At 62.9% G+C, this 21,383-nt stretch overlaps 4 protein-coding genes across 9 annotated transcripts in view; 3 read left to right on the forward strand and 1 right to left on the reverse strand.

The window, feature by feature from the left end:
* The window catches only part of ABCB8 (ATP binding cassette subfamily B member 8), a 16,255-nt gene extending 8,044 nt beyond the window's left edge, over positions 1-8,211 (forward strand). Inside the window, exons 11-18 of one of the 6 annotated variants that reach the window (XR_003004451.1) lie at positions 1,674-1,707; positions 1,924-2,060; positions 2,252-2,346; positions 2,490-2,623; positions 3,328-3,475; positions 4,846-5,096; positions 5,786-6,777; positions 7,944-8,210. Coding sequence is in view for 5 of the 6 variants with exons in the window: in XM_024754490.1 (XP_024610258.1) it covers positions 1,674-1,707; positions 1,924-2,060; positions 2,252-2,346; positions 2,490-2,623; positions 3,328-3,475; positions 4,846-5,096; positions 5,786-5,911 (925 nt within the window). In the remaining variant the exon portion in view is untranslated. Of the gene's footprint in view, positions 1-1,673; positions 1,708-1,923; positions 2,061-2,251; positions 2,347-2,489; positions 2,624-3,327; positions 3,476-4,424; positions 4,806-4,845; positions 5,097-5,785 lie in introns of those variants that run through there. The other 5 variants (XM_024754490.1, XM_024754489.1, XM_024754491.1 and 2 more) reach the window with 5 other exon arrangements.
* Positions 8,212-8,404: 193 nt separating this feature from the next.
* ASIC3 (acid sensing ion channel subunit 3) lies at positions 8,405-13,633 on the forward strand. Its single transcript, XM_024754494.1, is given in 11 exon segments — positions 8,405-10,439; positions 11,191-11,341; positions 11,541-11,668; positions 11,826-12,030; positions 12,033-12,068; positions 12,171-12,318; positions 12,622-12,713; positions 12,855-12,934; positions 13,036-13,107; positions 13,296-13,354; positions 13,473-13,633. Coding segments are annotated over 11 exon segments (1,584 nt in total). The 5' UTR covers positions 8,405-9,905; the 3' UTR covers positions 13,552-13,633.
* Positions 13,634-14,693: 1,060 nt separating this feature from the next.
* On the reverse strand, positions 14,694-18,602 carry CDK5 (cyclin dependent kinase 5). Its single transcript, XM_024754487.1, has 12 exons — positions 18,491-18,602; positions 17,804-17,892; positions 17,645-17,712; positions 17,452-17,512; positions 17,297-17,353; positions 16,545-16,640; positions 16,334-16,408; positions 16,101-16,197; positions 15,860-15,929; positions 15,276-15,336; positions 15,084-15,164; positions 14,694-14,974 (listed from the first exon to the last, which is right to left on the reverse strand). The coding sequence occupies exons 1-12, from the start codon at positions 18,525-18,527 to the stop codon at positions 14,888-14,890; spliced, it is 879 nt and encodes a 292-aa protein (XP_024610255.1). The 5' UTR covers positions 18,528-18,602; the 3' UTR covers positions 14,694-14,887.
* A 1,770-nt stretch (positions 18,603-20,372) lies between these two features.
* The window catches only part of SLC4A2 (solute carrier family 4 member 2), a 16,526-nt gene continuing 15,515 nt past the window's right edge, over positions 20,373-21,383 (forward strand). Inside the window, exon 1 of the mRNA XM_024754495.1 lies at positions 20,373-20,526. The gene's annotated coding sequence lies outside the window, so the exon portion shown is untranslated. The remainder of the gene's footprint in view (positions 20,527-21,383) is intronic.

Raw genomic sequence — 21,383 nt, forward strand, 5'->3', positions numbered from 1 at the left:
ACACATTAGATAAACAATTACAGTAAATATGGTGGAATAAATAATTGAAGAGTGAAGACCTGTGTTACCAACCAGCCACGTCCAGAAGATAGAACATCAGCTCAGATGCCCCTCTGGGTCCCTTCCTCGTTATTCCCGATGCCGACGGTCCTTGTGTCATGGCTCTGCCCCGTGTCTTACCACCTGTGCGAGTGTCAGCCGTTTCTTCCAGAATCCCTCACCATCGGCCTTATTAATATTGTCCTGGGCAGAATGGAGCTAAGCTGGAGGCAGGCAGGTAGAAAAGACTCCCTTTCTCAGCCCCAGACCCAGCATTCCACAAAGACCAGATACCACCCATTTCTGCTCAGTGCTTCCTAATCTGGGCCCATTGAGACCCTCTCTTGTCCTGGGCAGCCTCACCCCTCCTTCCCGCAGGCCCAGGAACTAATTTCTGGTGGCCTTGGGACTAAGAAGGTCTGGCTGTTCTGAGGCGGAACTTGGGCCGCCCCCTGCTGCCCCTCCCCCGGTGCTGACCCGGACGAGCACCACTGGCTCCCTTCACGGTCACCCCACCGTGCTCCACGGGGCAGGGGCAGAAAGTCTCCCCCCGGCGGATGGCAGCCACCCGTCCCAGGCCTGGTCCCGCTCCCTCAGACTCGCCTTGCCCTGGGCCCCCTCCCCTTTATGGCCTGCGTCCAGACCCTTTCCTTTCCTCCCCGCTGCACTGTCTAGGCAGTTGGCAGAACTGTGTCACAGACTTCAGAAAGCCTGTCTCGCAGGCTGCTAGGTGCTAGGTGGGGCGGCTTCCCCAGCCACAGGCCTCAGGCGCGGACTAACTTGCTGTCCTGGCTCTTCTCGGGAAGTTCTCTGGGCGTTTCCTTGCGGGCTCCCCCCCTCCCCCACCCCCGGTGCTGGGAGAAGTGAGATCCTGGGGAGTCAGTGTTGCCTCCTCTTCTCTTCGAGAAGAACCCGCATGCACAATCGGAGACGCACAGTCACGGGCTGGCCTGGCCCGTGACTAAGCCGGGGGCCGGTGACTCAGGAGTAGTGACTCACCGTCCTCCTCGCAGCCGGCAGCCCCGCACGACGATGAGGAGGTGACCCACCATCTGGACAGATGGACACTTACCCCTCTGCTCACACAGGGCGGAGCCCGTGATGACATGTCTTCAGGGAATTTTGAGCTCCCCCTGTGGTCTAATGTCTTCTGTTTCCTTCTTTCTCTAGAAGGAGTAACATGCTTTTTTCCACCTTCCTTAGCCCTTGCTTCCCCCGGGAGTGGACAGCGCTAGGTCTGACCCCCTTGGTGGGCCTCACAGCCCCTCCCTGCAGGCTGCGGGCAGCGTGGAGTCCGGCCCCACCGCGCCCTGCGCCTGCCTTCCCTGTTTCCTCCCCGGAGCCCGGCCCTCAGGTACCGATGACTGTCAGCCCATCCGGGCCAGGAGGGAGCGTGGCCCTGAAAGGAGAAGTTACTTGCCAGGAGACCTCCCCGGTGGTGCCGGATTCCAGGGCACCTAGGGCCCCAGGTTTCGGGAACTACCTCTGCGTTTGGCTTCCGGCCGCCTGTTTCCTCGCCTCACCCAACACGTCCCCCCACGCGGCTGAGACCTAGACCTGCCCCTCTGGCGCCAGCCCACCTTCTCTCAGGCCCTCCTCGTCCCCCTCTTTCAACCCTCCTCTTTTACTCGCAGGTCCATGGCCAACCTCTCTGTCCTGTTTGGTCAGGTGAGTGGCAGAGGTGGGTGGGTCCAAGGATGTGGACGTGGTACCTGGGCTGGAGTCCCGTCAGCCACTGATGTCACTTGTGTGCCGTGGGAATTGGGTGTCCGGCGGAGGGGATACGACAAGCCCCTCCCTGCCGCCAAGTGGGAGTCCAGGAGGTGCTGCCCATTCCCTGGGACCCCATGCCTCCCTCACACAGACTTTAACCCCCCTCCCCAGGTGGTGCGGGGGCTCAGTGCAGGCACCCGGGTCTTCGAGTACATGACCCTGAGCCCGTGCATCCCACTGTCTGGGGGCCACTGCATCCCCAGGGAGCACCTGCGCGGCTCCATCACCTTTCACAACGTCTGCTTCAGGTTAGCATCGGTGGGTGCGGGGGTGTTTCTCTGCGGGTTGAGGGCAGGAGAGGGAGCCTGTCTGGGGACCTGTGGGTCAATGTCTCCCTCTAAGTAAGCCCCCCTTGCGGGTACAGGGAGACTTTGGGAGGGACCCGGGCAACAAGGGGCCAGGAACCCGGTCTGACTGAGGGTCTCTTGGTTCCTCCCAGTTACCCCTGCCGTCCCGGCTTCCAGGTGCTCAGAGACTTCACCCTCACGCTGCCCCCGGGCAAGATTGTGGCCCTGGTGGGCCAGTCCGGGGGAGGTAAGAGGAGCCTGCCACCCTCCCACCTGTGACTTCTCCCTGTGGGAGCCACTCAGTGTGGAAGGAGCGGCCCCCACTGCCACTGGGGGCGTCCCTGTCCCGGACATGCTCCAGAAACCCATGCCCCCCTCCCGAACCCCCAGGAAAGACCACCGTGGCTTCCCTGCTTGAGCGCTTCTACGACCCCACGGCGGGCATGGTGACGCTGGATGGGCAGGACCTGCGTACCCTCGACCCCTCCTGGCTCCGGGGTCAGGTCATTGGCTTCATCAGCCAGGTGCCTGCTTCTCTCAGTTCCTGCGGCCTGGGCCCCTCCCCCTTCCCAGCCCCGTCACCTGCTGCCCTCCTGGGGGCACTGGGGGCGAGCTGGCTCTCTTCACCAGTCCCCAGCGTTCACTGGAGTCCCAGCGACTGCAGCTCTGCCCTTGGAACTCTGTTCCTCAATGTAAAAGGCCCAAGCAGGTGGAAATGGGGTGGCCGTTTTAGGATCCCTGGGTTCTGTGGTGTCCAGAAGGTCTGGACACCCACACGGTGTTGCCGGGCACTGCTGGTGGCTCACCCACCGAGCGAGGCCCCGCAGCCCCGCTCTGAAGCTCTCAGCCCCACTGCTTTCCCAGCGAGGGTCCACCTCCCCCCACCCACCACGTGTGGATAGAGGGCGCCCTTTGGGCAGGAGAAAGCCAAATTGTAAAACCCTTCCCTGCCCATCTCTCCAGAGAGGGGGCACCCTGCCGGGCCAGCTGGCCTTGCTCTCCCAGCCGCCTTCCCGCTCCCTTTCCCGAGGGGCTCCGTGCCACGCAGGAGCTCGGCTTCTCCCCCCTTTGATGGACCTCTCTGTGTTTGACCTGTAACTTTGAACTGCCCCTACCTGCCCTCCCAAGTGGTCCTGTTCTGGCCGAAACAGCTTCTCCTGATGCGCCCCTCAGAGGTTCAGGGCAAAATCAGAATGTTTCCGGTGGACCCTCCACCTCCCACCCCCAGGAGCCAGTCCTGTTCGGAACAACAATCATGGAGAACATCCGTTTCGGGAAGCTGGACGCCTCCGACGAAGAGGTTTACGCAGCTGCCCGCGAAGCCAACGCACATGAGTTCATCACCAGCTTCCCCGAGGGATACAACACCGTCGTGGGTGAGTTCAGAGACCGCATCCTGCTGGGGTCCGCGGGGCCCACGTGCGAGGCTGGGATCCAGGGGGCAGGAACATAGTCACAGCATCGGGGAAGACCAGGCAGCAACCATGGCCGAGTGGGACAGAGGCGACTCTGTGGGGACGGGGGAGACGAGGCCCAGGCGGGCTGCGGGGACAGGAGCGTGACGGAGGGCAGGGGCACAAGTGATCCGTGACGTGGGGACTCTTCAGAGCTCGCCACGTCAGCTCCCAAGACCTGACCAGAAGCAAGGGGGTGTTACCTCCTTGTAATTGTTTATCCTTCAACGAAAGGTGCTCCCCCTGGCTCTCCGTAGGGGTGGGTTTGGTTGAGCCAGCCTGTCTGCTGACTTACCCAGAAGAGGGCTCTGGTGGTTCTGACCGGTGCAGTGTTGCAGCGCCACACTGGAGTCTTCGCAGTGCGGCCTGCGCTTCGTGTGCTCCTCTCAGAGGCCTTTTCCAGCCTTTGGGCTCATGTTCATCGTCCAGGGTCTCTTGGCTCTGTTGCAGAATGTTCCAGCATATCTCACGGCACAGGCCTATCCAAGGCTCCCAACTCCTCTCGAAACCTAGTCCTGAGCCTGGCTGAGCTTAGCCTCCCGAGTGGCGCCCCCTCTGTGGGTAGCCGGCCTTCGTGCTCCGTGTTACTCACTGCTCGGACTCCTGCGGACCCCGCCCTGACGGGAGGAGCCGGGCCCACTCCTCTCTCGCGCACGCGCCTTGTACCCCTGACCCCGTGCACTCGCGGGCTGCCCGGGGCTGCAGCCTGCCCCCCTGCTCTGTGACCGCAGAGTCCCCTGAGGCTCTCTTTGGCAGCCAGGCTGCCACCTCTGCTGTTCTCTGTGGGCATTTTGGACCCCAATATGGTCTTCCCAGAATGCCCAGGTAGGTTTTGAATCCCACTGTTCTGCCACCCCCTACCCCACCGCAGGAGTCACATCTGGATCCTGGATGTCCCCACAGCAGCAGAGAGCCAGGAGGCCAGGAGAAGGCAGCTAGCGCTGCAGGGCCAGGGCAGGGGGTGGGACCCAGGCCCGTCATGGCTCCGAGCCCCTGCCCTGGTGTGTGGGTGGAGCTCAACGACACCTCTGGGCATCACTGAGCCCCGCTGCGTTCACGACCCGTCATCGTGTGAGTGCCTGTGCACGTTTGCACGGGGATGTGGGATCGTGTTGCCGCCAGGCATCACCCCTGCCCTCAGAGAGGCAGGACGAATGCGCACAGGGCCAGGGCAGGGCCCTAAGGGGCCAGGTGGGAAGTGCCAGACGGCCCCGGTGACCATCTGCAGGGCCGCCCCCGAGTGCAGAGCTGAGCGCCACTTCAGGCCCCCGCCCTATCCCCTCCCTCCCCAGGCGAGCGGGGCGCAACCCTGTCTGGTGGCCAGAAGCAGCGCCTGGCCATCGCCCGAGCCCTCATCAAGCAGCCCTTAGTGCTAATCTTGGACGAGGCGACCAGCGCACTGGACTCGGAGTCTGAGAGGCTGGTGCAGGAGGCCCTGGACCGCGCCAGCGCCGGCCGCACCGTGCTGGTCATCGCCCACCGGCTCAGCACCGTGCGTGGGGCCCACCAGATCGTCGTCATGGCCCACGGCCGGGTCTGCGAGGTCAGCTGGGGCCCGGGGAGCAGGTCAGGGGGCTGGCACGGCTTCAGCCACGGACACAGTGGAACGGGCGGCTCAGCTGAGCTGTGTGAGGGTCTGGCCTGGCCCTGGGGCCTTGGGCTCATAGTCTGAAAGCAGCACCCGTGTGGATTCAGGAGTTCCTGCCCTTTGATAAGCCCTGGCCTCTCGGGGCCCCAGCTTCTTCCTCTGTCCCCTGGGGTGGGGCAGTGAGTAGAGCTGCAGCGTGGCTCCCAGGATCAAAGGGGAAAGTTCTCAGAGAAGCGTTCGCTGCTGGGGGAGGGGCCCAGGGGCTGAGGCACAGAAGAGGCCGCACCAGGGATCCTGATCAGGGCCCAGGCAGGAGCAGCCCAGAGGCTGTGTCTGCAGCAGGGCTTGGGGGCTGTATGGGGCCCGGCTCACAGCCCCCTGGCCACTCGCGCTGGGCGAGGGGCACTGGGCCCTGTAAGAAAGACAGGGGGACCCAGATGCTCTTCCACGATCTAGCTCAGCTGACAAATACAGATGCGCCAGTGGCAATCCGTAATCAGCTGTGCTTTGGTTTCATACTCGCCTCAGGACTGACGCTGGCTTAGGTGAAGCCGTGCCCAACGGCTCATAAGTAGCTGGCCCTCCAAGGGCTCTGAACTCTGAGCTGGGTTGGGGTGACCGTCTGCCCCTCTTCCTCTCTCCAGGTGGGGACCCATGAGGAGCTCCTAAAGAAGGGCAGGCTCTATTCGGAGCTCATCCGGAGACAGGCCCTAGATGCCCCGCCTCCTGAGACGCCCAGGGGCCATGGGAAGCAGCACCCCAAGTCCTGAGAGGTGTGGTCACCGCCGTGCATCCGTGCCCAGGGCCAGGGCTCAGCTCAGGGGGTATCCCGGGCACCAAGCCCCCAGGAGGGCCAGCATGCTGGGGTGGGGGCTACTGCCATCGCTCCCCTGCTCGCAGTGAAACCCGGGCCAGGCGCCGGGCTGGGGGAGCTTGGGCGCACTCCTCCTGCCAGAGCTGAGAGCCCTTGGCTGCACGGCGGGCCCCTGCTCTGTCCCCTCCCTTTGCCAAGCCCTCCCCGACCCCTCTCCCAGCCCTGCCGAGCCTCCCCCTGTACCCGACAGGCTAAAGGTGTGCAGGCTGCAGCTGCAGGGAATTTTCACAAGTCAGCACCGGGGGTGGGAGTAGGGACTCGCCCCAGGATTCATCCCACACCCGTACCAGGACCTCGGCCTCCTCTGCAGAATCCCGACAGGCCTCTCAGGGCCCTGCAAGAAGGCGCCCACCCACTGAGCCAGCCCTTCAAACCCTCAGCCCACATCTTGGGAACAACTTCCCTTCCTTCTCCTTGTGCCTTCACACAGTCCTTTCTCTAGATTTTGCCCTCCCCCCATCTAAACAGGACGGGGGCCTAACAGGCCCCCTGGCTCTTGGGGAGGGCGAGGAGGGGCGGGCAGCTGTGGTCTGATCCACAAGAGGTTCTGCCCCAGCCCCGTGCGCCTTGAGCCCGTCACCCGGTGAGATTGCGGACCGCCACCCTCTATGTGAGGACACTTACCTCTGAAAGGGACAGAAGAGGACATGCACCCCAGACTCCAGCCACGGGGGACGTCCAGTGCTAACAGTCACCACAGCACTGAGGGGCGGCTGATGCTAAGCCCCTTGGGCTGACAGAATACAAAATCCGTCCGACAAGGTGCGGTCACTGCCCGACCGGCCTCCCTGGCGTGGTCAGACAGGGTCCCTGGAGCAGGTGGGACCAGAGCCTCACTTTGAAAGAGGATAGGCCAGCTGCCCAGGTGGCACAAGCCCTGTGACCCCAAAGCTGTGAATGGGGTGGGGCTAGACTCTTGTCCGCTTCTGGGGACCTAAGAGCAGCCAGGGTTTGCCCCCAGCCCTGGTCAGCTCCTAGAACCGGGCACCCCTCCTGCCTTGGTTCTGCTCGTGTCACATCCCACCAGGAAACCTTCCCCCTTCACAGCCACGTCTGGGCTGAGGACTCCATCATGAGTCCTGTGCCCTGGCTTGAGGAAGAGGGGCCGCCCATGCTGGACCTTCAAGGCCAGCCAGACCTTTTGGATTTATCCCGTGGCATAGAAGGACGATGCCACGTTTCAGGGGTTGGCAGCAGGGGCAGGACCAGCAGGGGCAGCTGTGGCTGGAGGCCAGCCTGGAGGAGGCTGCAGCTGCTCAGGTGTGAGTGCAGGAGCCTGGGTGAGAGTGCCCACAGCCTCTTCTGGGTGTGGTTTAGGACCAGGTGCTACTTTAGGGAAATATCCCAGGGCCAAAGCCACCCAGGTTTCATGCGCTGCTTTCTTAATGTTGAGAGGTCGCACCCCAGGGCAGGCCTGGCCCGGGAAGCAGAGCACGGGCTAGCTCCAGGTCGCTTTGCCACTAAACGCCTCCCTAGTGAGGGCAGCCGAGGGCAGGCCTCAACTCCCTGGCCGAGTCCGCACTGGCCTGCCTGGCCCCTCCCGGCCGAGGCCCGCTCGTGCTCTACCAGCACCAGCCGCGGCCTCCAGCCACCCAGACGTCTTCTGACACCAGATTCTAGGTCTCTCCTTACCTCTGCAGGGTGGCCTCTCCAACTCCTGCCCCCGCCCCCCCGCATCCCCTCTTTAGGGAAGTGGTGAGATCCATGGCGAGCCCTGAGCTGGAAGGCCCTGCGGTCAGCTGCACACTCGCTGTGTAGCCTTAACCTCAGCCTTGGCTCCTGCAGCTATTCCACGCAGACCGTAAACCTAGCTGCACTTAATTTCGCGAGCTTCTTTTAAGAGTTTAATTAGAATAATCTGTGGTAAAGTACGTAGCCTCAGAAGCTGGTTACATCTGTGCAATAAGCCATGTTATTCACTCCTTCAGGGTGTGTGTTCATTAAGCACCTGCTGTGTGCCGCCCTGTCTGCCGGGGTGGGGGCGGTGAGGACATCCCTGCCCCCGTGAGACCTGCGGCGGTCTCGTCAGGAGGACGGACAGGAGGCCAGGCGATCACAGCGCGACGTGGTCACGTTCAGTTGGCGAACTACGTTCCACCCACTGCCGAGAGCCCGTGGACCCTCGCCTCTAATGCTTTGTGGAGGGGCACGGAGTAGAAATAAATTGCAGTAAATAAATTAGTGGAGATAAATCTGCTTTCTCTCAGGCCTGCAGTGCAACTCCCAGCTCCACGGGGGCAGGTGAGCGTTTAACCAAACGCAGGGCTTGACGCCAGCGAGGAGCAGCCCTGGCAGTCCTCCGCGACAGCGACAGCGGCAGCGCTCAGCAGCTGCCTCCCGTCCCTTGCACCTTGGATTAGCAAGACCCCCGAGTCCCGCTTGAGGCCTTGCACACTGCAGCTCTGCCTTTCGGAGGTGTCCTCTCTAGCCCCTGGGAGTCTGCCCCAGCCCGACCCAGCGTCTCCTCGGCATCTCAGTCAAATGCCGCGGCTCCGCCCCCTCAAGGCCAGTGTCGCCATGCTGTGCTAGGCACTGTGGCCCAGGGCCCTCCGGCCGGTTTGGGGGCAGCGTCTCTCCTCTAGAAAAGCCCCCTTGCGAAACAGGCACACTCCATGTTACTGATGGGAGCGTACGGTGGTGTAATAACGCCTACGGTGGGGAATTTTCTGCTGTCGAATTACCCATGCAGTTGCCTCTTCTCGACCCAGCAGTTCTATTTCTAGGAGTTTATGTCTGTACGATGCTACTGAGAGCACCACTGTTTGTAATGGAAGACTGGAAACCCCCGGTGTCCATCAACAGGGGTGTGGTTATATAAATGATGGTACATCCACAGAAATGAAATGCTACGCAGCCATTTAAAAAATGAGGACGTTTTCCAGGTATTGGATACCACATGGTCTCCAGAATATGTTGTCAAGTGAAAAAAGATGTGAAATCATAGGGCATCCATGTTACCTGGGAGGGCGTCACACAGGCACCCATGTTATACTTGAAGGACGACAGGTGAGCCCACAGTCATTGTGGCACAGGCCAGCCCCCCAGACACGAGGGCCTGAGCATGGGGAGGTGGGAGAGAGGGTCACTGGGGACAGACCACCTCTGCACGTGGGGCCGGAGGAGACCCTGGCACCCAGAGTAGGCCGGGCCGCTGGGGGCTCAGAAAGAAGAGTCTGCCGATGCCAACTTCCCACCACTTTCCAGCCTGGTCAGGAGCCAGCTCCGCTCTGCGAAAGAGCAGATGATCTCGCGTGAGGTTAGGGGGAAGGGAGGAGAGGGCAGAGGACGGGGACGGGGCCAAGGGTCAGCGACGGACCCTCAGGCCCGACATACGGGGGCTGCAGCTGGGGACCTAGAGGGCCGCGAGGGCACCCCCGGCCCCAAGTTCTCTCTCGGCTCCCCTCAAGCCTACCCGGGATTGCTGTGGTTTCCTGCTGGCGCCTCTGGTCTCCACAGCCCGGCCTCCCCCGACGCTGCACTAATGGCTCTGCCTCGGGCCCCAGGGACCTCCCCGCCCCCCAGGCTGCTCTGTCAGCCCCCTTGCCCCCTCGCCGCTGAAACCCAATCCTCTGCTGCAGCTCTGGCTCAGCAGAACCGCCTCCAGCAGAGCCGCCCTGCTTGCCTCGTCGGCCGCACCCTACCTGGTCTCTGCCTCGGAGCCCGCAGCCCAGCACCGCGCCCAGCAGAGCCACAGCCGGGTCCTGGAGGAGGCCGAGCTGGACCGGCCAGGCCAGTACCTCCCCACCCTCTCCTCTCCTGGCCCAACACCCGCGTGACCGCTGCCTGACCCTCTGAACCCCCCTCTCAGCCCCTCCAGTCCTCGGACCAACCCTCTCTCCTCCTCCTAAGCCTCTGTAGCTTTGTTCCCCCCCGCGCCCTGGGCTCCGGCCATGAAGCGCCCCTCAGGGCTGGAGGAGGCCCAGTCGCCGGCCTCAGACATCCGCGTGTTTGCCAGCAGCTGCTCGATGCACGGCCTGGGCCACGTCTTCGGCCCGGGGGGCCCGATGGCGCGCCGGGGGCTGTGGACCACAGCCGTGCTCCTGGCACTGGCCACCCTCCTCTACCAGGTGGCTGGGAGGGTGCGCTACTACGGGGAGTTCCACCACGAGACGGCCCTGGAGGAGCGCGAGAGCCGCCGGCTCACCTTCCCGGCCGTCACCCTGTGCAACATCAACCCGCTGCGCCGCTCACGCCTCACGCCCAACGACCTGCACTGGGCCGGGCCCGCACTGCTGGGCCTGGAGCCCACCGAGCACGCCGCCTACCTGCGTGCCCTGGGCCGGCCCCCCGCGCCGCCCGGCTTCATGCCCAGCCCCACCTTCGACGTGGCCCGGCTCTACGCCCGGGCCGGGCACGCCCTCGAGGACATGCTGCTGGCCTGCCGCTACCGAGGCTGGCTGTGCGGGCCCGAGAACTTCACCACGGTGAGCCGGCCGCCCGATCCGTCCAGCCAGGGGCCCGGGAGCGCCAGGCGGTCCCTGCCGGGCCTTGCCGACCCACACTCCCCCAGAGCCAGGGAACCTTAACAGCCATGCTGGGGGATCCTTTCCTTCTCCACCCCACCAGTGCCTTTCTGTTCAGCCAGGAAGCTGTCCTCCTCGGGCCCCTCCCTGCTGCTCAGCTGGACTGCAGCATGCAAGGTCAGGCCTCCCAGCCAGGGGCACTCACCCAGGCTGGCTCTGGGCCCAAGGTCTGGTCTGTGGAGAGCCTGCTCCTGGGGGGTGGGGGGATCTGGTGTTCTAGGGCAGGAGACCCTCCTCTCTGCCAGGGGGAGGGTGCTGGTTTCCCCGCTGCCTCTTCCACATGCTGCCAGACCTGAAGGGGGGCAGCTGGGCCCCTCTTCCTCATGCCAGTCTCCAAAGAAACACTTGCCCTGCAGGTTGTGCCCTGGGCTGGGGGCGGAGGTGGGAGCGAGGAACTGGAGGGTCCAAGCCTGTCCTTTCCTGTGGGAAAGGGGCAGGGTTAGCTGGTCACAGTGCAGCGAGGGTCCAGCTACATGTGCCGGTTGAGGGAGGGTCTCGGGGCATTAAGATGTGGGCTTCAGTGTTCAAAGAAGAGACCCAGATAGAGGATGGGGAGGGAGGGGTCCCACAGTCCTCGCACTGGCCCAGGGGAAAGGGCCGCCTGAGCTCCTGGTTCCCTGGTGAGGTCTGCCATCTGTCTGCCCTGCCCCAGGTCTTCACCCGCATGGGGCAGTGCTACACCTTTAACTCTGGCGCCGAAGGGGCAGAGCTGCTCACCACTCCCAAGGGCGGCATGGGCAACGGGCTGGAGGTGCTGCTGGACGTGCAGCAGGATGAGTACCTGCCCGTGTGGAGGGACACGGGTGCGGGGGCGCACGGGCGAGGCCGGGGAGTGGCAGGTGGGGTGCAGAAGGCCCTGGGGAGAAGTGGAGGTGCCGCGGGGGTGGGGCCCAGGCCTGTCCTTTCCCGTGGGAAGTGGGTGGGTTGAGTTGGTCACAGCCCTGGGGAGAGGGGGCTGCAGGAGGGGGCCTCTTGGGACTCAGGGTCCCCCCTTCCCCGCAGAGGAGACGCCGTTTGAGGTGGGGATCCGAGTGCAGATCCACAGCCAGGAGGAGCCGCCGCTCATTGACCAGCTGGGCTTCGGGGCAGCCCCTGGCTACCAGACTTTTGTGTCCTGCCAGAAGCAGCAAGCATCCTCTCTGTTGCCTCCGAAACCGGGCTCCGACTCCCTCCTGAGCCCACGCCGCCTCAGACCCCAGCCCCAGCTCCTCAGAACTGTCCCAGTGAGCTCGCGTTCTACGCAGGCCCCCCCTTCTCCCAGAGCCTCCTTAACTTGTCCGCCTACAGCTGAGCTTCCTGCCGCCACCCTGGGGTGACTGCAGCTCTGTCTCTCTGGACCCTGACTTTGAGCTGGAACCCTCTGGTCCTCTGGATCCCCCCAGGCCCAGCCTAGGCCCCAGCCCTCCCTATAGTCTAATAGGGTGTCGCCTGGCCTGCGAGAGCCGTTACGTGGCTCGGAAGTGCGGCTGCCGAATGATGCATATGCCAGGTAAGGGGCTGGGGGCAGAGACTGTGCCCACCCGGCGCTGGGTAAGGGGCAAGCCTCTCCCGCATCCCGTCCCCACCCCGCTCTACCCGCGACCTCGACCCCGCGGGGCGGGCGGCCCTGACCCAGGCGCCTGTGGCCCGCAGACGCCATGCTGCAGAAGGACGCGTGCACCTGTCCCAACCCGTGCACCAGCACGCGCTACGCCAAGGAGCTCTCCATGGTGCGGATGCCGAGCCGCGCCGCCGCCCGCTACCTGGCCCGGAAACACAACCGCAGCGAGGCCTACATCGCGTGAGCCCCGCAGGGGGCCGGGGGCCCGGGGGCCCGGGGTTAAGGCGAGCACCGAGCCTCCGGGCCGAGCCTCCGTGCGCAGCGCCCAGGGATGGGACACCAAGCTACACATCATTACCGGGCTCGGGGACTCTGGGCAAGCTGCTTAACCTTTCTGACGCCAGCTTTTCCGAAAATGGGGACGGTGACACCCCTCCCCAGGGCTCATGAAAGGACTCAGAGACCAGAGAATGGGGCACCTGTTCCTGCCAGCAGCTGGCACTGGGGGCGTCCAGCGAACACTCTTGGCCTCTCTTCCTCCAGGGAGAATGTGCTGATGCTGGACATCTTCTTTGAGGCCCTCAACTACGAGACGGTGGAGCAGAAGAAGGCCTACGAAGTGTCGGAGCTGCTCGGTGCGTGCGTGCGCGTGCGTGTCTGTGCGTGCGTGCGCGTGCGTGTGTGCGTGTCTGTGTGTGCGTGCAGGCAACCTGCGGCCTGGGGAGGTGTGGGCAGAGCAGGTAGCAGTGAGCTGACAGGTGACCCGGTCTCCACAGGTGACATTGGGGGCCAGATGGGGCTGTTCATCGGCGCCAGCCTGCTCACCGTCCTTGAGATCCTGGACTACCTCTGTGAGGTGGGTGGGCCTGGGCTCCAGCTGTGGGAGGCGGGCAGAGTCAAGCCGCAGGATCCAGGGGTCAGGTATGCGCTGGCCACCTCCAGCACTGCTTCCCCCAGGTGTTCCGGGACAGAGTCCTGGGATACTTCTGGAACCGAAAGCGCTCCCAAAGGCACTCCAGCGCCAACCTGGTAATAGCCCCCTCCTCCTCCCCTGCCGTCTCCACTGTGGGTGCTGAGCCCCTCCTCCTAAGTGTAGAACACCCCCCCACCCAGCTGAGAAAAATTGATGGGGGAGGGGCGTGCAGTGACCTTGGCTGGTCTCTGGGAGGGAGGATCCCCGCCGCCACCACTCCCAATCTCTGACCCTCCTCCCACAGCTTCAGGAAGGGCTGGGCAGCCAACGAACCCCAGTTCCCCACCTAAGCCTGGGCTCCAGGTAACAAGAAATGGCCCCCTAAGGTCAAGGGAGATGGGGCAGTTCCAGTCTGGAGGGCAGGGGCAGGGCAGTGGGTGAGAGGCCTCCCATCCCAGGGCCGTGGTCCGTGTCTCCCCAGGCCTCCCACCCCTCCCTGTGCCGTCACCAAGACGCTCTCTTCCTCTCAACGCACCTGCTACCTCGTCACCCAGCTCTAGATGGGGCGTCTGCGTCTTCAGGGCCGCACCCTGACGTCCTGGGCGTGGCCAGCCCGCACGTGTCTTTCCACCGTCACCCCAAATAAAGTTCTACTGCCTCAGCCTCAGCTGTTCCACTTACAGGCAGACCAGCCAGGCCACGGTCAGCCCTACTCGGGCACAAGACCTCTGCCAGCCATCACCCAGCAGACGTGATGTCTGAAACGTTAACCTCCAGAAATCTCTCAACGAGAGAAGAATAGTAAGCGGGCATGGGTCACTTGAACCTCAGTGTGAATGAGTTTGTCAAACCGACATCTCAGAGTGAATGCAGCCCAAAGCCGGGTGTGAAGGCAGAGGCGGCGGTGCTAGGACAGCCGCACTTGGGGTCTGATCAGGGAAGGGCTGGCAGAAGGCTCTGATCCAGAGCCCGGCAAGAAGCGGCGGAGCAGGTGGGGAGAAGCTGGCGTGGCTAGCCCGCTTCCAAGAACACAAGCTGCTGTCCTGTCTTAGGCATTCGTGACTTTCTCACACTTGGGACCGAGTGTCAGCCTGCCCGCCCCGCACAGGAACCGCTCCTGCTTCCACAGCCTTTGCACAAGAATTGCAGGCCCCAGCTTAGCAGGGGTAGCCCAGGCCCTCCCTTCCCACCCCTGCCAGTAAGCACACGCCCAGGCCCGCTTTCTCAGCTCCTTCTCGGCACCCTAAATACTGGAAAATGACAAATAAGGGAGCCGGGGAGGGGGTGCTCCCAACCACCGCTTTGGGTGCCTCCTGTCCCAGCCTGAGGGCCTGGGTGTGGGGGGCATGAAGAGGGAAGTGGCAGGGCGGGTACACGTGGGACAAGAACCATAAAGAAAGGCCCGGCTCTTTTCTCCCCATTCTGGAGGAAGCCCATCCTTGCTCTCAGACACTGGGAGCCTAACGCCTCCTGGGCAGAGAAAGGGAAGGGCACGAGCACATACGCACACGTGTGGTGGCAGCGCCTAAGGGTAAGGGTCATAGCCTCCAACCCCCAGCCTCCAGCCACTTAGAGTAGCAGAGCCAGGGCTGGACAGCTGGGTTGCAGAGGGTGGGGAAGCGAAACAGAGCCTCAGGGCCCCCCAGCACCACGCCCCCCAACCCCGCCGCCCAGAGCCACTTTTCCAGCACATCAGCCAGACTGTGGGAAACGAGCCAATTTATGAAATTAAATAAAGTCCACGGAGGGAGTGAAGAACACGGGTTAGGGCGCCTCCACCCTGGTTGGGCCCAGCACAGCTGGAGCTTGGCACACCGTGCATCCCTGCCTTTCCTCCCCTCCCCAGAGGGGGCTTAAATAGGCCAGGCCCCAGCCTGGCCGCCGGGGGCCTGGAGCCTAGGGGGGGCAGAAGTCGGAGAAGTAGGGGTGCTGCAGGGCCTCTTCTGCTGAGATGCGCTGGACCGGGTTACACTTCAGGAGGTTCTGGACGCACAGAAGAAGGCGAGGCAGGTTCACGCCCAGAGCCCCGCGCTCCCCGGGTCCCTCCCGACAAGTGCCCCGGCCCCAGCCCCAGTACCCTGCCCTTGGTCACCTGCAGCAGGTCCCTCCCTGTGGCACTGAGCTTGGGCACGACGTTCACCAGGGATGTTGTGGCTGGGTACATCGGGTAGGGCTGTGGAGGGCAGGGTGAGTCAGCCAGGGGTGCGGGGGCCTGGAGGCTGCTAGGGCCAGGACCTAAGGGGCGCCACTGACGAACCACGCATGAGCCCATTACCCGTCACACCTTATAGTCTGGCAGCTTGGTCATGGCGGGCCACTGCTCCTCGGTCGGTGTCCCCAGCAGCGTGTCCACGGGGTCAAGGATCACTCAGGTGGAAAGGGGCAGGTGAGGGGCTCTTCCCCTGGGGAAGGGGGATTCCTCATACCCACCCCTGCCCCCCTCACTTTATCCCCCAGCTCACGACAGAAGGCGGCCCCCGGCCCATGCGACCCTCATACGCAGTCCCAGCTGCGTGCCGTTTTCTGCAGGCCAGGTTCTGTATAGCCGTTAACGAGTTTGACCTAAACTCTGAGGTCCCTGGTCCTGATGAAGCGGTCAGCGGTCCCCCACTCTCACTAATCGTCCCCCTGCTCCTTTCGGCTCCTTCAGCCTAAGGATTCGGCTCTCAGTTGGAGGAGTGAGCCCTCCCTGCCTACAGGCTGCACGCTCTCCAGCTGGCGGCGGGCACCCTCTGCCCTCAGGAGAAGCCCTGAGGCACCCCCAGGCCTAGCCCAGCCCACCGCCGCCCTCCCTGCCTGCACTCTGAGCTCCAGGGGCTTCCAGATCCCCTCCCAGAGGGCCTGAGGTGAAGGGAGATGGAAGAATATCGGAAGATCCTCTTCAGCTGGTCATCTACGTCGTTGCCAGGAAACAGGGGCCGCCCCGCGTTGGCCAGCTCTGGGAGGGAGGCGGGGGCGGGGGTGACAGGCGAAGAAGCCCCCCCCACAGCCCTGCCCTGCCTCCTCCCCACCCAGGGGCCCCACTCCCTTCCCCAGAGGGGACCCTCCAGACCCTCTTTGTTGACTCAAACAGGAGACGGAGTTGCCCCCGCAGACCCCGGCGTGTCACCTGCGAAGATGCAGCCCGCCGACCACATGTCAATGGACGTGGAGTACAGCTTGGCCCCAAAGAGGACATCCGGTGGGCGGTACCACAGCGTGACCACCTGGAAAGGACCCCACCACAGGGACCCCCAGTTTGAGGGCTGGGGAGGAGAGCGCTCAGAGAGGAGTCCCGGAGGAGCTGAGGGATGCTGGCTGGGGACTCCCTCCCTCACCCCCACTTCCCGCCCCGCAGCTCACCTCAGCTGAGTAACAGCGAACAGGGATCCCAAAGGCGCGAGCCAAGCCGAAATCAGCCAATTTCAGCTCCCCATTCTGAGGGGGAGGGGGAGGGGCACGGAGAGGGGCTCTTCCACAGTCTGAGGGCAGCGCCCCCGCTCCCGCCTTCCCGTCCAGCTCCCCTCATCCCACGCCAGCCTCCCTGAGGTCCCGTCCTCTCGCCCAGAGGTACCCTGTTTATGAGCAGGTTCTGAGGCTTCAGGTCCCTGTGTAGCACGTTTCGGCTGTGACAGAATCCCAGGCCTTTTAGCAGCTGGAAGAGGAATGACTGGGGGAGGGGCAGGGAGGAGTTCATCGAACCGTCTGGAAGCGGGCCCAACGATGGGTCACGCTCCCCTCTGCTTTGCCTTGAAACCCCAGCAGTCTTTCAGCACCAAGCTCAGCCCAGCATCACCCCTTCATTATCGAGGACCTACTTCGTTCCTTGCTGGGTACTCGAAAGGTGAACGGGGGCCCCGGTCCCCACCTTTCCAGAACTGACAACTTGGTGGGCCTTCCTACCTTTCCAGCCCACATTGATCTCTCCCCTACCTGGCCTCATTTGAACACGAACATCGTAACCAACAACGTATATGCTGTGCTGTATTATTAGTCAGCACTTCTTCGCCCTGGAACCTGGGCCTAGAACAGTGCTTGGCACACTGCAAAGCATTCAGTACATATTTGTTGAATGAATGAATCTCTCTGAACCTCATTTTCCTGCCTCGCAAATGTAAATCCTATCACTGATATCAGAGTGTTCCCTTCAGGTCAAAGCGATCACGTGAAAGTGCTTTTGCTGAGATGGAAGCTCTCGGAGACAGAACCAGGGTTTTCTCCTCCCCTCGTGCCCCGAGTGTCCCCGTGCAGGGCCTGAGAGCATGTCCACTGAATCCGGACGCCAACCCCAGCCCCAGTGAGCTCCCAGGAAACCAGTATCCTCACCTTCACAATTTCAGGATCTAGGTCACCATTGCAGCTGTCGAAATACTTCTTAAGGTCCTAAAAAAGGGATGGGGGTGGGGGATGGGATGGAGTTTAACCTCAGTCTGGGTCCCTATATCCTCCCAAGGCTACTGTCCCTCAAGTCCCCCTTTCACCTGGTCACAGAACTCAAAAACCAAAGTCAGCTTCTTGTCGCTGTGCAGGACGTCGTGGAGCCTAGGGAGAAGCGAGTGCTCAGCCAGGCAGCGCCGCAAGTCTGCACCTACTACCCCAGTGTCAGCCCAGCCCATCTCTGAAGCCCCCACCACCAGACCACACAGGCAAGGAGGACCCCAGCCACCTACACACCTGACAATGTTTTTGTGTTTCAGCTCCTTGAGTAGGCAGATTTCCCGAAGGGCAGAACTCGGCACTCCCTACACATTGGAGGGGGCCAGGTGGGCCACAGTCACATCCCACCCAGCCTAGGCCCTCAACCCCTCCCTGGCCCCAATACCCCAGTCCTACCTCATCATCATCATCCAGCCTCACCCGTTTCAGAGCCACGATCTCATGAGTCTCCCGGTTTTTGGCCTTGAACACTGTTCCGTAGGTGCCTAGAGGAAGGAGGTCAGGGCTGAGGGAAAGGATGGGGCACCCTTCCCCAACCCAGGCGGTCCCTGCCGGGAGAGCAAGCAGCGTTGGGGGTGTGTTACTTCTGATGCCTGGAGAAGTGGGGGATGTGGCAGGGAGGAGCCTGCAGATGGCTCAAGGGTGTCTGCAACAGGGAGAGGCTGCAGCTGCTGGGTGAGGAGGTCTACAATAAAGGCCGAGCTTCTGGAGGGTCTGAAAATAGGGAGCAGGGGTCTGGGAGAGGAATGAGGGCCGGCAGGAACGCTGAGGTTGGAGGTCTGCCGCGAGAACTGTGGGTGAGGTTCTGCAAGTGGCGCTGAGGACAGGGGTAGGAAATGCAGCACGTGCAGAGGTCGGAGGTGGGTCTACAGGGGTGCTAAGGTTGGGAGGGGGGCGTCTATGGGAAATGCTAACGGGGGAGGATTGGTGTCTGCTAGGAGTGTTGAGTTCAGGGCCAGGGCTGCAGCCAGTGCTGAGGTTGGAGTCTGTGGGTATTGCTGACGGTACAGCAGCCCGGGATGCAAGGAATGCTAAAGGGTCTGCAGAAAGAGATCTTGCAGGAACATCTCGTGGTCCCATTACCTTCCCCAATCTTCTCCAGCTTCTCGTATTTCTGCATCGCGGCAGCCGCGCGAGGACCCTTGCGGGCCCTGGGTTCTAAGACTCCGGGCCCGGCGTTGCAGAGGAGGCGGCACCCCAGCCTCCGGTCCTGCCCCGCCCCACTGCCTGCGCATGGGCTTCTCGGGCTTGTAGTCCTAGGGCGCCACGTTTCCCAGTAATGTCCGGGGCCTTAGACAACAAGAAGACTACAACCCCCAGCAGGCTGCGCTCAGGCTCTCTGCAGCACTTGCCTCCCGGGACTTCTGTTCGACCGCGGAGTCGACCCTTGGACTTCAAGTCCCAGGAAGCATCGCGTGTCCGTTTTCCCGGCTCCCCGCCGTCGCGCGCGGCTCCCAGTGTGCCCTGCTAGTGTTATTCCTTTTCAGCGCTTACAGCCTTCTTTTGAGAAGGACCTCTCCGGGACTACACATTCCAGAAGGCAGCAGGGGTGGGGGTAGGGCAATTTCTAAGGTTTGGGTTTTGGCGGCCTTCATCCTGAGCCCAGGTGGCCCTGCTCTGCCCCTGATGATATTGAGGTTCCATCGACTCCCTGACAATCCCAGCACGGGTTTCCACCTCTCCCTAGGCCATCTGGTGACCTCAGGATTGATTGGGGAATGGCTCTGAGCCATATCTTGCTGACGATGACTTCACAGGAACCAGCTGACCGCAGGGCTGGAAAGAGAGGCAGGTGTGCCCCAGTGGAGACTGGATTCACCAAACGCCAGAGACTCCTCTCTCCTGTGAGCCCCGTTTGTCGTCTCGGAGCCCACCCAACTCCAGCCTTTCGCTGCACTCTGATATCCAGAGGCAAGCTGGCTGGACACTGGGAGGGTGTCCCCAACCCCCTGCAGAGCCCGGGCCCACTGGAGTCGGCCAGGGTGTGGCCGAGGGCTGGCAGGTTGGTTACTGCCCTCCACAGACAGAAGGACAGACAGAAGCTACACTTGAAGCAGCCTTGACCTCATCCCTTAAGGAGTTGATTATAGATTTTTCTTGCGGCTTCTCTCTGTCTCATGACTGCATTCTTGAGGGATGTGACCTGGATGATAACTGCCCCAAACAGCACTCCTCAGCGCCGGAACCAAAGTTGGTGCTAAACATTGGTTAATTAACTCGTTTATATCTGAACGTTTTCTGCATACACATTGCAGTGCTTCAGCCGGTGGCAGACTAAAGAAGCAAAACGTATATTCCTTATCTGAAACAAGTTATAATTTATTAGAAAACCAGAAGTACACACAGAGATCTTTAAATGACAGGTGATGACTATGAATAGGGTTCGAGAAGGAAGGTCACCGCAGGGAATCTCTCCGAGGCAGAATTTCCCCGGTTCGTAAAGTCTAAGTTCAGGGTAATGGGCATCCATCCCCGCCATCACCCCTCTCGCCCTCCCCCCACCCCCCGTCCCTGTCCTCCAGGCAGAGACAGGGGCTTTCTTGGAGGCACTGGGGAAACTGCGGGTGGGAGGCGGGGGACGCCCGCGGCCGCGAGAGAAGCTTGACCCCGATGCATTTATATTTCAACTTCCTCCGCCTCGAATTTCCTGATCATCTTTGTGCCTCCTTTTTCCTGCCTGGGATCCCCAGCATGAGGCAGGCCCCTTTCCGCCCAGAGGTGCCTAATGGGGCCAAGAAACGACGTCCCCGGGGCGTCCGTGCGGGGAAGCCCGGGGCGGCAACCTCGCTGGGCCGCGCGGAGGGACAGCCGGGGCTGCCTCCTCGGCGCTGGGCTCCCAGTGCCGAGCCGTGCCTGGGAGCGCGCCTCCGCCCCCGGGTCTCGGCCCCCACTCCGCGCCTCCCAACTCGCTGCGGCGGGGCCGCGCACGGTGCGCCAGGGGGCGCGCACGCAGGGGGCTGGCCTGCCTGTGGCGCGGGGGAAAGTTGAGTTGGGAGAAGTTGGGAGCGACGGGGGCGCGCCCCAAGGTGGGCACGGAGGAGTCGGCGGGAGCGCGCGAGGGCTCCAGAGAAGGGGGAGAGACCCCGAGACCCCTGCAGCACGAAGTCCAGAGGAAGCGGGTAAGCGGAGAGGTGGCGGAGGGGGAGGGCCAGGGCCGCGGAGGGAGGAAGGGAGGGGAAAGGAAAGGGGGGAACTCGGCACTCGGAGCTGGGAGGGAGTGGAAGTGCAGGAAAGGGCGGAGACTGGGGCGCGGGGAAGCGAGGTCTTGGGGAGAAGGATGGGGAGGCGAGAGGAGTGATTGCTGGTAGGAAGCGGGATCCAGGGTCCGCTTCTTAGAGTTCCCTAAAGCGAGGGTGCCGCGCCCCCTGCCACCAGGAGGGGGTACTCTCTGGGAGGCGCCGCCGGCCCTCCCAACTCCTGGATGGACTCCAAGACGACACCCCTCCCCTTTGGTCCCCTACTCTATCCTTCATGCCCGTCCAGGGTGCCCTGCCTAGGGGTTGCCCCAAGCCTCTGCCCCCGATCTCGGGGTTGGGAGGCGGAGCCGGGAAGGGGTTGGCGGGTCAGGTCAGGACAAGGGGTCAGGCAGAAGAGGGAGCAGCTGGGTGGGGATGGGAAAGGCGAGCGCGGAGAGTTCGACCTAGCTCCTGGGGGGGCTGGCTTGTCTGAGTGGGGAGCTCTGTGCTGGGTGTGGGGGGCGGCGCCGCCTGAAATCCAGGGTCCACTTTTTCCCTCCTCCCTTCGCTCCCCACCCCCCCCCCAGGCCCACATCGAAGAGCTGTGGAATGTGCGAATTCACCTGGGGGGTGGTTAATGCCCCCCAAGGGGGTCCGGAGTGCTAATCCCTTGGGCAGGGGAGAGTTGCTAATCCTCCGGGCTGGTCGGGGCTGGTCCCCGGAATGTGCCCCCAGCCCGGATTATCGGCATCGATGCTCTGGACAGAGGCTGCTTTGTGTTCTGGGATGGTGGGGGCGGG

Source organism: Neophocaena asiaeorientalis, unplaced genomic scaffold (genome assembly GCF_003031525.2).
Source record: "Neophocaena asiaeorientalis asiaeorientalis breed wild unplaced genomic scaffold, Neophocaena_asiaeorientalis_V1.1 scaffold407, whole genome shotgun sequence".
Classification (NCBI taxonomy): Eukaryota; Metazoa; Chordata; class Mammalia; order Artiodactyla; family Phocoenidae; genus Neophocaena; species Neophocaena asiaeorientalis.